At 42.5% G+C, this 13800-nt stretch overlaps 1 protein-coding gene across 3 annotated transcripts in view; it reads left to right on the forward strand.

Annotated features, from left to right (window-relative positions):
• RB1CC1 (RB1 inducible coiled-coil 1) overlaps window positions 1-13589 on the forward strand; it is a 139947-nt gene extending 126358 nt beyond the window's left edge. For all 3 annotated transcript variants that reach the window (XM_040434505.1, XM_040434507.1, XM_040434506.1), the window contains exons 22-23: window positions 11134-11204; window positions 12433-13589. In XM_040434505.1, coding sequence (XP_040290439.1) covers window positions 11134-11204; window positions 12433-12510 — 149 coding nt within the window. In that variant the 3' untranslated portion in view covers window positions 12511-13589. The remainder of the gene's footprint in view (window positions 1-11133; window positions 11205-12432) is intronic.
• The last annotated feature ends 211 nt before the right edge of the window (window positions 13590-13800 follow it).

The raw sequence follows: 13800 nt of genomic DNA on the forward strand, positions 1-13800 counted from the left end.
CTCCTATCAGACCCCCCAACCTCCATCTGACCGCTCAGCCTCAGATCAGACCCCCATTAGACCCTCCCTAGCCTCATATTAGACCCTCCCCAGCCTTAGATTAGACCCCCTCAGCCTCAGATCACACCCCCATCAGACCCTCCCTAGCCTCAGATCAGACCCTCCCTAGCCTCAGATCAGCCCCCATCAGAATCCCCACCCTCAAATCAGACCCAGCAGCCTCAAATCAGACCCAGCAGCCTTAGATCAGACCCCAGCCCCAGATCAGACCTTACGCACCCTCAATCAACCTTAGATCAGCCCCTATCAGACCCCCCAACCTACATCAGACCGCTCAGCCTTAGATCACACCCCCATCAGACCTCCCAGCCTCAGATCACACCCCCATCAGACCTTCCCTAGCCTCAGATCAGCCCCCATCAGAATCCCCACCCTCAAATCAGACCCAGCAGCCTTAGATCAGACCCCAGACTCAGATCAGACCTTACGCACCCTCAATCAACCTTAGATCAGCCCCTATCAGACCCCCCCCCCCTCCCCAGTATACAATCAGACCTCAGATAAATAAACGTACCTCTCCAGATTCACTTACGCTCCCTGGTCTTCTTCCCACCGTGCTGTACTGTGACCTGACAGGTCAGATCGCGTCAGAACACCTCCCTTGCCTCCCGCTTGCTAATGACCGCTTCCATAATGAAAGCGGTCATTAGCATTTTCACTATATGTTATGGCATGGGGCCGGGGGCCACATAAATTGATCCCGGGGGCCGTATGCGGAGGTTCCCCACCCCTGGCGTAAGGTCTCGTCACCATGTTTGCAGTGGACATTGGACATTTAGGAGCACATTTTTTAAGACAGGCGTATAGAATTGCTCCTTTCCATACTGTGGAGGAGATCACAGCATGTAAATGCAGAGGTCTGCTCCATTGACGAGCAGGTGATTGTCAGGAAGGAACGCTTCCCTGCCGACAATCATCTGCTCCATCTGGCCATGTAAAGGGCCCTTTGGTTTACTCGACAGAGAACAGATAAGGAGAAGGAAAGTATTACACAGTGATGTGTGAGAAATGCTTCTGGCCTCCCCCAGAGATAGACATGATCAAGTCTTGTAATTGGTGATAAAAAGCGCTGAACAATGGCTAGCTTTGTCTTCACGCTAACAGCTAAATTGCTCTGCTGACTCTCCTCATCTGGTTTTGTTCCTAAACTGGAACCGTACAGAACATTTTGAGTTGAAATGGTTTTATGTCACAAGACAGAACTTGTTTTCGCATGAAAAAAGGAAAGATAAAGTTATGTGTTTTTGTGTACAGAAGTCCTTTCTGATTATGAGATGGGGAATCTGGGACCTATACGGATCATTTATCAATAGATATACGCCGCAGATTCGGTATCAAAAGGGATTTGCGACCTAATCCGCGAGTTCTTCCACACCACGTACGCCAGTTCTAAAAGAGGGAATGGGGAAGGGGTCTGGCCGGCCCATCTCATTTATCATTTTCTACGCCTGTTTTAGGTGTAGAAAATTATCTAAATCTACACCAGCAAGGATGCTGGCATAGATTTAGGCCGGCAGTGGATGCGCCTAAGTTATGTATAGGCCGGCGCCTTACATATCTTAGGCGCATCAAGCGCCAGCACTAGGGTATTAAGACCTGCGTTTAAAACGGCGGTCATAATAAATCACTCAATATGTGTCATTCTAGGCAGAAGGGTTATTTCTGCCTATCCGTAACCGTATGGCAGCTAATACTACAATATGTCAATGTCAAAACGTATTTTTCATTCTCACTTTTAAGTACTGAAGTCAAATCCAAGGCAGATAGTTTGGTTTTCAGCTTCAGGAATGTGCTTTATAGCCCAAATGTTTTTTAATAAAATCATGCTATTAGTGCCAGCATATTACACAATAGTGTTTAAAGGGGTTGTCCGGAGCTGAACCAGGACATATATCCCCATTTTCACCCAGGCAGCCCCCCTTGATGTTAGCATCGGAGCAGTTCATGCTCTGATGTTCTCCTTTGCCCTGCGCTAAATCGTTCAGGGCAAAGGCATTTTCTGGAGTTCTTGTGACGAACCGGGCTCTCTATAGGGCTGCCAGGCGGAGGCTTCCGCCCAGCAGTGAGCCCTGTGACGTCACCGGCACTGATGGGCAGGCTTTAGCCCTAAAACGGCTAGGGCAGTGCTAAAGCCCGCCCATCCGGCAGAAGCCTCCGCCCGTAAATAAAAGAGCCCTTGCCCTGCACGGTCCAGCGCAGGGCAAAGGAGAACATTGGAGCATGAAATGCTCCGATGCTAACATCAGGGGGGCTGCCTGGGTGAAATTATGGGTATGTCCAGGTTCAGCTCTGAACCCGGACAACCCCTTTAATGTCAAATGTCACCTTTTGGGGCCAATTTACTAATATATTAGGTAACTGCATTATGAATTATTTCTTAGGTCCTACTATTAAATTATCTTTAGAGCCCATTTAGGGTCACATGGAATCTACTGCCCTCTCCGTGGGAGGCCATCCTGCCGTTCATGTACCTGAAGTTTATAGACATGTCCTTTCTTGGCACAGTTGTGGCCGTAAACTACGGCCACCCCACGGAAAACAGTGATAGGCGCAGCCGACGGCAGATTTTTAGCACCAAATTTCCACTGTCAAGATATACAGCATGGACATTCTTATTGGTTAAAGCAACTGGTGATAATGAAATACAAATTCACTACAACTGCTCTCCTGGTCTTAATCAGAAATGCATTTGCTGCATCTTTTGGTAGTCCCCACACCAGAGAAGCAACTATCTGCTAGCTATAAGCTGGTGTAGGTTTGCTCTATAACTCTTATAATAAATCTGTCGGGTCGAGGGCCCCTCCACTGAGCCATGCACACTTTTTAAACAGTAGCAAGTGCAGCATAAAACTGAAAAAAGTAATTTTTTCCCCAATTTTTTTTCTACACCAGGAAACTGATGCAAGTCACTTAATAAATGTAAAAAAAATTTTTTTTTTTTTTTTTTTTTTTTTTTTTTTTTAAGGTTAAGAAGCACTGATTAAAGGAAAGGTGTCATCAGAAAATGACCCATTGTTTAAATCACATTTTTACCTAACACATTTTTTAAGAATTTTTGGTGATATTTTTACTTTTCCATGTCAATATCTACCGTATTTTTCGCCCTATAAGACGCACTTTTTTCCCCCCAAAAGTGGGGGGGGAAATAGCAGAGCGTCTTATGGGGCGAATGCTGCATTCTGCCGAATTTTCAATGATATGCCGCGCCGCGGCGCGATGCCGCGGCGCGGGTGTATCAGCTGAGAGGGAGGAGGGGCTGGGGGCCGGCATTTGGTTTTATAATGACAGCGGGGCCCGTGCAGTGACTGTATTCTACTACACGGGCACCGCTCACTGTATATAATCGTATCTGTAATTGTAGACATTGTTAATGTATAAAAATTCTGGGTAATCAGCGCCTGTATTATGGTACTTACAAGCGCTTGGTAGCAGAGAGGAGGCAGGCCGGGAGGACGGGCGCTGGCAGCGTGAGTCACTACCTCACGCGCCTGCGCTGCCCACTTTATGAATGAAGCAGGCGGCGTGGGCGCATGACATAGTGACTCACGCTGCCAGCGCTCCTCCTCCCTCCTCTCTGCTACCGAGAGCTTGTAAGTACCATAATATAGGCGCTGATTACCCAGAATGTTTATACATTAACAATGCCTACAATTACAGATACGATTATATACAGTGAGCGGGGCCCGTGTAGTAGAATACAGTCACTGCACGGGCCCCGCTGTCATTATAAAACCAGATGCGACCCCCACCCCCTGTATTGGGGGTCATTCACACTACAGGGACACTGTTATGGAGGGGATCTGTGGATGACACATAGCATAAGATGCTATATATGTGTTATCCACAGATCCCAATAACAGTGCCATCCAGAGACCCCAATAAGAGCCATCCAGAGACCCCAATAAGAGCCATCTAGAGACCCCAGTAAGAGCCATCTAGAGATCCCCATAACAGTGTCACCAACAGATCCCCCCATAAGTGTCCTCCACAGTTGCCCCCATAATAGTGTCATCCACAGACCACCATTAGTTCAAAACCCACCAAAAGCACACCTTTTGGTTCAAAATATTTTTTTTCTTATTTTCCTCCTCAAAAACCTAGGTGCGTCTAATGGGCAGGTGCGTCTAATGGGCAGGTGCGTCTAATGGGCAGGTGCGTCTCATAGGGCGAAAAATACGGTATATGTAATTTTTAAAAAAACATAATATCCTGCAGTTTTTGCACTGGCCACTAAGCCTAATAATAGGAGCCATGTCTTGGTTTGTACAGGTCACTTTACTGCAGTTATCAGCTCATCATTACAATGCAGAATTAGAATGGCGTGTATCACCTCTGTGTATAGATAACAGGATCCTCCATTCACAATAGGTGATATCATAGCTAATCTCCTCCCTCTTGAACACTCTGCACATCATAGAGCATGCCAATAGAAATCAATGAGGTCCTCTCCTGTCCATTGTGTCTGTGGCCCATGGGGCTGCCGTAAAGCAGTTCTCTAAAGGCTCTCAATTATAGCTTAGGCAAGATGACCGCCCCTTTAATCATGTTCAGGGAATAGAATTTACAATCGGAAAGTAAAAACAGATTGGGAAAAAAGAATATGTGCTGCTATTTGGTTTTAACTGGTAGAAAAAAAAATTGACGACACACATTGTCTTTAACTACTAAATATATATTCTATAGTAGTCAGAGCTCCATTCTTCTGATTTAAAGTTCCCAATCCCCTCTACATACACTTAGCTTTAAAGGGGTGGCCGCCCCTATGTCCCACCTAATCTGACATTGGGCTTGGAGAGACACTGATGTATGCAGGATGGGACAGTTGTCCGATGCCCGGCACGTATCGTGCACTTGTGCTATTAATTACAGTTGGAAATATGCATGATATTTGCTCCGATTTTTGCCTTGCTAACTTTCCCTCCTGGCGTGCAGCAGTGCGTCTCCATACCTAGTGTCAGATGGGGCGGGTAAGAGGGGCCGAACAACCTCTTAAAACAATATAACATCCTGGCTGGCTGTAGTTATGTGAGGAAGTATATAGATAAGAAATACTGATTCAGAATCCATGTCCTATACACCGGTTACTGCCTACTTTAGTGGGGGGGGCTTCCAAGATGACATATTCCATTTAATAAGTGCACGGTATTCAGTAAGCATCTAATCTCCCTCTAGTGTTAATATCATTTAAATAAATGTCCATACCAGGAATCAGAAAATAGAGCTCGGACCTTAAAATGACATTATTGTAAAGGTTTGATGCCATTTTTGATTAGTAGTGCAACACGACTTAGGCTGTCACTCCCACGAAATCCAGGCTTAAAGGATAACTAACCTTTTAGACAACTATATTTCAAAATGTTCTAAATGCTCTGAAACGTATTTTTGTAATATATGTATTGATTTTACTGAAAAAGTAGGCACCTTAAAGGGATTCTGTCATCAGAAATGAGCCCTATAAGCTAAACATATGGCGATGTCCCTTGTAAAACACTGAATCCTAAAGTGAGTTTATCAAATGCCCCTGTGGCTCTATATTCATAAAAAAGCGGTTTATATCACCTGTCAATCACTTCAAAATGTGTCCAAGGGAACGTCTCATGGTGAAAGGTGCCCGGCTGCAGCAATCTCGTTTAGGTGCCCAGCGCCGCCTTCTGAGCTGAAATCGCCGCCCTCCCTTTCATTCGATCCGCCTACCTCAGGTGACTAACCTTCCTTGTGCCCAGCCACGCCCGCGTGTGAAGGAGCCCAGCACCGCCTATGTCTCCTGCTTTCATCTACGATAGCCGTAATCTCGCGATGCGCAGTTCTTTCCCTGAGGCTGATGCCAGCACAGGGAAGGAACACTATACCGGCACTGCACATGCGCGAGCTCGCGCATCACGAGATTACGGCTATCTATGGTAGATGAAAGGAGGAGACATAGGCGGTGCTGGGCTCCTTCACAGGCGGGCATGGCTGGGCACAAGGAAGGTTAGTCACCTGAGGTAGGCGGATCGAATAAAAGGAAGGGCGGCGATTTCAGCTCAGAAGGCGGCGCTGGGCACCTAAACGAGATGGCTGCAACAGGGCACCTTTCACCATGAGACGTCCCCTTGGACACATTTTGAAGTGATTGACAGGTGATATAAACCGCTTTTTTTATGAATATAGAGCCACAGGGGCATTTGATAAACTCACTTTAGGATTCAGTGTTTTACAAGGGACATCGCCATATGTTTAGCTTACAGGGCTCATTTCTGATGACAGAATCCCTTTAAAGAGAACATGTCACCATCAAAGTGCTGTGAAATGTGCAGGCAGCATGCAATAGCGCAGGAGAAGCTGTGCAGATTGAGATCGAGCTTTAGGAGAAAAGATTATAGTATAGCTATATTATTCATTGGAATTTTCTGTTCACTCTAGGCTTTGGAGTCAAGGAGATGGTCCTATCAGTGTATACACAGTCATAGAGGGCAGGCTGTCAATCACTGACTTCAGAGCCCAGAATGAGCAGGAATTTAAAAGAATGAAATACAGACTAGGCTGAATCATTTCCCACAAATCTATATATCAATCTGCTCAGCTCCTCCTGCTCTATACCATTTTGCATGTGGCTCAGACAGCATGTTCAATGTACAGGTTGTCTATATCTCGTTGGAATCTGTACTTTTGTACACCACTGACTTGTACGGTGTGCAGATTCCACAGTACTGGGGCCACAATGAGCTCAGTATTAGCAGGAGCACACGTTGCTGCTCCTGCCTGTGTAGGGTCTCCTGTACAATATGCTTTTCCTGGATTTAGCTGAGCAGAGCAGGTACAGACAAGAGCTCTGCATGACACATTGTTGCTCCGCTCAGCTAAGTCGCGGCATAGCACATCAGTACAAGAAACCCTGCGGCGATGTGCTATGCCAGGATTTGGCGAATGTGTGCCCCTGCCGGTACTGAGCTCGCTGCAGCCCCTATTCTAGCATTTCTCTGGTATATGTACACCCCACCCATCAGCTGTGTACGAGTGTACATATTCCAAAGCGCTACAGACACCCTGAACTTCAGGTGCCTATTTTTTCACTGAAATCAATAAATAAAGTACCATATTTTTTGCTTTATAAAACACACTTTTTTACCCCCAAAAGTGGGGGAAGAAAATCTCAGTTTGTCTTATAAAGCGAATACTAGTCAGCGCTTCCATTATAGAAGCGCTCACTAGTGTGCGGGGAGTCAGGAGTGAGGCGGTGCCGGTATTCACCCTCCCTGGTCCCTGGGGCCGCGCTGCACTGTCCTGACTGCGTGCAGCGTCAGGACCTAGTGCACCTTTATGACCTGACGCTGCATGTTGACAGTGCAGTGCAAGCCCAGAGAAGATTAGGGAGAGAAGAATGCAGGGGAGTTCAGAGGTAAGTGAATTCATTTATTTTAAGATCTGATATGGGGGTGAGATCTGAATTCTGATATGGGGGTGATGTGAGGTCCTGATATGAGGTCTGATGAATTTTATATTTTTTTTCTTACTTTTCTCATCTAAAACCTGGGGTGCGTCTTATCATCCCGTGCGTCTTATAAAGCTAAAATACGAGTATATAACAAAAATGAGTTTCAGAGCATTTAGAGCATTATTTTAAAATAGAGTTTAGTTACCCTTTAAATGCTGCAAGGAGATCCGCGCCCATGCACAGTTAGGCCTCATTCACACATCAGTGTTCGGTCAGTGATTTCCATCAGTCATTGTGAGCCAAAACCAGGATTGGAGCCTCCAAAGATATAAGTTATAAGGGAAAGATCTGCACCGGATCTGTGTTTAGAGCCGCACCTGGTTTTGGCTCACAATGACGGATGGAAATCACTGACGTGTGAATGAGGTATTACTCTTTTGTTGCCTCCCTTTATCCCAGTTCAAATAATAGATGCTCATCATGAAAACATACACTCTGGAATTCAGCAGTGCACAAAATTGCACGTTTTCACCTGTCAATTATAATTCCAATTTCTTCCAAGCAGAGAAGTAATTTTACTCTGCATCAAGTGCTATGAGGTGCACCTCTGCCATACCGCACAGCGCTTGGCTGATGAGGCTCTTGCCGACAAGACATATGGCTTGTTAATATTCTGATGACATAGTATTAGCTGCTGATAGTTGTTTGCCAGTTCTCAAACATTTTAACTGTCCAGACGGGAGATTGAAGCTAATATTTAGAATATAAACTCATGTATTTATGGTTGGACATTAACCTGCAGAGTTTATGTTTAAGCCGGGTTAGAATAAATAACATAAAGCAGCAGCGCTAAGTAAGGCAATTGGTAGAGGAACCTTACAGGGTCGCCGTTCTAATACAGCTTGGTTTTATTTGAAAGATTATTACATAATATATAATGATCCCTCAAGAACTCCTGCTGTGCCTTAAGTCGTGATGAAATGATGGAGTCATCTGAGGCTAAAGTCATAACTGTAAAGAATGCTGCTTCTGTGTTCAATAAAGAACTTTTCTCACTAAAATGTAAAGGCTTCACGTTGCCCTCATTTCCTATATATGCCTAATCATCAGAAAGCTGGGTGATGATCAGAAGCTCACATTTCTAAGACTGGTGTATTTTACTGGAAGGGATAGCTGAAGTGACTTGGAACACATTTGTTAAAAGAAGCACATCTCATTGAGGCTGAAAAGTGAAATCTGTGCCTGGTATAATTCATTTGTACCATTACTTTTAGTTAATGAATGTGGCCTAATAAATGCCTCCTTGGAGACCACGTCCACTTTTCTTGTCACTTTTTTTAAAATTTGACAAATGAGGATAAAACCTCATCCACACAACCATGTCTTTGGTTCGTGTCCGATCTGCATTTTTTGCGGATTGCACAGACACTTATTTATTTCTATGGCTCTGCAAAAAAAACGTCATTCGTGTGCTGTCCACATCGATGCGTCTGGGCCACAAATTATGAAACCTGTCCTATTCTTGTCTGTTTTTGCAGAGTCCTGTGAAAATTGTAGGATGCACATGGACCACATCTGTATTTTGTGGATCAGCAATTTGCAGACCGCAAAACGGATACGAGGCCTAAAAGTGCACGTTTGTGTTAATCTGTTGCACATCTATGAAATGTTTTAAAGTTTTCAGAGCAGTGATGTAGGGATTATTAGACTGCCTCTGCAGGAGCTGTAATGGCTGCTACTGTCTCTTTTCATCTTTGGAAATCAAGAACAAGTAGTTATAAGAGCCGTGCTGTCATGCTCATCAACATGGAAGGTGGCCATGATTGACACCTACATTCCTGCACCTAAAAACTCTGATCCCAGTGGTTTTATTGCTCTGACAACTGGAGGGAACAAGGAACAGTAAAACATAAATATATTTGGTCTTTCTATAGTCATAATGATGCATAAAATTATACACTAGAAATGGGAAAACAATCCCATAGAAAACAGGGTCATTGATACACTGCATGACCAAATGTAAGTGGACACTTATAGGAATTGGTTGGACATCCCATTCCAAATCCATCGTTGTTCATACAATATGGACCTTGTCCTCCTTTTGTGGCTGTAACAGCCTCCACCCTTCTGGAAAGGCTTTTCACACAATTTTGGAATTGGCCTGTAGGAATTTGTGCCCACTCAACCAAAAGAGCATTCAGTCATGTACTGGTGTTGGATGGAAATGTCTGGAGCGTAATCAATGTTCCAATTCATCCCATTGGGGTTTTTGGACATTGCTTTGTGCACAGAAGCACAATCATGCTGGAACAAGAAATACCCTAGTTTTTAAAGGAGTTCTCTATTTAGAAAATGCAAATACTTAAATATTACTTTATTATAAATATATTCCCAAATATCTTTCATTAGTGATAATGGCTTGTTTTGTCTAGGGAGCAATCATTAGGAGAAATAAAATGGCCGCCGTCCTATTAGTACACACACAACCTGTCCTAATCACACAAGAGGGCAAGTTACTTCACAACACTGAGCTAAAGAGCTGCCTCAGCCTCCTCTCTGCTCTACTTGTCTGGGATTTCGATCCTGAATACAGTTTAATATGATCTTCAGCTGAATCTCTGTAGGAATGGAGCTCATGATGAGACATGAAGTACAAAGAGGAGATGGGGATGTGCCTGGTGAACAGCAGCACTTGTATGCAAACTCCATTCCCACAGAGATTCCACTGAAGATCTTATCATATTTATTCAGGATCATAATTCTTGTAGGATAGGAGAATGAGGCAGCTCTTTAGCTCAGTGTTCTGAAGTAACTTGTCCTCTTGTGTGATTAGGACAAGTTTTGTGTGTAGTAATAGGACAGCGGCCATTTTATTTCCCCTGATTGCTCCCCAGACAAAATGAGCTATAACTAATGAAAGTTATTTGGGAATATATTAATAATAAAGTAATATTTAAGTGTTTTAATTTTATTGATTCCTGGAGAACCCCTTTAAGGATAATTATGTCTCTGTCTTTAATTTATTATGTAGATAAAGTTAATACAAAGCATTTACTAATGTATTGTGATTGTCCATAATGCCTCCTTTGCTAGCTTGATTAATTCTTTCATTGCATTATACACGGCTCGTTTCCAGGGGTTACAGCTATCCACAGTCCTGGCTACCAGAGAGGCTGGTGTTATTTTTCTATAGTGTGCAAGCACTGCCACCATTGCTGCATTACAGGGTGGTCGTGACCCCTGGAAACAAGCAACGTAGAATGCGTTGGAAAAATTAGTCGATCCAGCAAAGGAGGCAATATGGACAATCACAATACATTAGTTAGTGTCTTGTATTAACTTTCTGTACATGCCATTTGCTCAAGTGAGGCAACCCAATTTAAGGGTTTAATTTAGAAGTTTTTATTCATTTTTTATACGTTCTGGTTCCCGAACTGCACCCGAAGAGATGATCTGTGGGGGTGCAGTGTTTCGGACTCCCACTGATTTGATATTGATGACCTCTCCTGAGGATTGGCTATCAGTACAAGGTTTTGATTGCAGATTTTGTACACTGTATGCCAGTTGTGGCTTTGTTCTTAGATCATCACTCAGCTTTACTATTATTCTTAAAATGTAATGCTTACTATGCTTTGTATGTGCTTCCTTGTTTTATGTAGCTTCTGGTTCCTCTAGAAGACCCTGGGTACTTGGTAAAGTGATGGAAAAGGAATATTGCCAAGCAAAAAAGGTAAGCAGCGCAGTTGGTTTTTAGGTCTCACTTACTTGGGAATGGAGGGTTCTGGTATTAATCAAATCCGTGCAGATATTGTCCATAACCGGGTGTAGAATATGGCTTGTAGCTGCCATTTCTTTTTAGTATTTTGACAGAACAAGTCAACTGTAAGTAAATATCCTAGAGTTGAAGTACATGAATCCTAAATTTAAATACCTGAGATTTTCTTGCATTAGAAGACTTTGGTTTTTAATAATAGAATTTTACAGGTGTGTACATGCCATCTTGTATGTTGCAGTGGAGCATGTGTGCTTCCCTGTGGGACTGCCGAAGAGAAGCGAAGTACAGCACTCAGCCATCTTCGACAGTCCCATAGAGATGAATGGAGCATCACATGCTTGACTGCCGCTGCATTCATACAGGGTAACACTAGACTTCCTTGTGATCGGTAGTGGGACGGCAGTAAGACCCCTGCTGACCAGACCCTTATCGCCTGTCTTGTGGATTGTTAAGTTTAAATCTTGGAACAGCACCTAGATCTTTCTAGGCTCTGTTCAGATTATGATCCCAGCTTCTATTCTTTACTAGGTCACGACCATGTCCATTGAGTTTCTTTTTGATGGCAAGGTCTTGGCTGTAGACTGGTACATTCTTACGATTACATTTGTAAGAATTCTGACAGATATGTTGTAATGTATTTCTTGTGTGACATAAACCTCTATTTGTCACAATTTCATACGCCGACCATGCTGCAGACAGCCCTTCGGTCCCCATTTGTGGGCTGCATAAACATCATTACTTGGCCCATGCTATGTCCAAGATGGTGGCGATGACAGGATTCACCCTGGTCACTGCTGTCTGAGCTGCTCTGGGCAAAACCTCTTCTTACGCATGAACAGTAAATGAATTGTTACGTCCAAGCGCAGAAGAGCAGTCAACACCATCTTGCACCCTATGGACACAGCGCTAGCAAGTACTGATGTTATGAAACCCACAGATTGGAACCCAAGGTCTTTCTACAGCGCAGCTAGTGTAAGATATTGTGTGATATACAGATGTATTTCACGCAAGAAATACATCACAACATATCCACAACACTACTGAAACCCTATAGCGTCTAAGCAAGGAAATATGTGCTTTGATAATACAAGACAAATTGTACCTTTATGGTAATGCCGTAGCACTCACACTTTCTAGTATTTGAGCTGACTGGTGTCCTTTCTTCCTTGTGTCTTTGTTTCAGGCTCAAAATCGATTTAAGGTTCCCCTGGGTACAAAATTTTATCGCGTGAAAGCAGTGCCATGGAACAAGAAGGTTTAAACTGCCCCCCTATATTACTGTCACACATTTATACCCTGGCTTGTTTTACCCATATCTATCCATAACATAAACATCTACTCGCCCGTTTTCTCCGAAGATTGGAATTTAGGACCTTAATGGTGTTGTATAATGATTTCATTTTCAGGTTTTAGGTTTAAGAAATGTAAATCTTACACGAGAGGGTTCATTATATCTTCCCAGTTTTATTTTTTTTATCCAAGCTCCTTAGAAATGCGGACCAAGACATGTTTGTTCTTTCAAAGGGCAGGTGATATGGATATTTTTTTTTTACATTTTTATTTTAGCCATACTTTCTGCCTGATAAATATAAATGAGCTTGTACTTGGATGTTAAATGTTAGTTATACCATTATTACCAGCATTTGTCTCTTTGTGAAACACATTTATCTAAAGTACTGGCACTCTTCAACACGTCCTTTATAACCCTTGTAATTTTTCCAACAAAAGGGAAGTGTGTATGGCATGCAGATAATCACCATTTTATTTACTATGAGTTTGCCTCCATAAAAAAAAAAAAAAAAAATGGGGAAAAAAAAGTATGATATATATATTGGAATTTGACTATTTACCTAAAATGTGGCTTGGTAATATCATAAGGAAAAAAAAAAGAAAGAAAAAAAATAATATTGCCTGGTTAACGCAGCTTTCCAATGCACTTTTGGTTGATTTCTTTAGGACATTTTGAAGGGAAGAATGTATACAGCACTACACAGCATAAACCATACTAAAGCAACCCCGGCCATATGGAAATCCTTTGTTATGTTAAATAGATCATATTGATAAAATTGTATTTTATGGTTGAGTTTCAGGCAAAAGAACTTCATTGTACATTAACCATACTCGAGTAACAAAATTATTGTATTGCAAAGACATGTAGAGTTTTAAAACAATAAAGATTTGAAACTGTAAATGTTTGAAAATCGGTCTTTTAAAATAAAAATGTATACTGTACATATAATAAAACACAATATTATTGTGCATAATTTTATTCATGCATCTAAGTTATGTGAAATGTTATGCTCTAGTAATGTTTTCCAATAAAACAAGGGAAAAATTGTGTATTTTGGTTTACTAATTGAAGATTTATATTTCCGGGAAGATAAATACTCCCAGGGGTTATAATAGGGGTTCTTTATGTCTAGCCGTTTATAAGATTAAACTTATATTGTATATTATATTTTCATTGGCTTCAGAAACGCTCTTATACTTTCACATATGATATTAACTCCAGGAGTTATAGTTTATAGTTAATATTATGTAATATTTTATC

The sequence above is a fragment of the Bufo bufo genome, chromosome 5, assembly GCF_905171765.1.
Source record: "Bufo bufo chromosome 5, aBufBuf1.1, whole genome shotgun sequence".
Classification (NCBI taxonomy): Eukaryota; Metazoa; Chordata; class Amphibia; order Anura; family Bufonidae; genus Bufo; species Bufo bufo.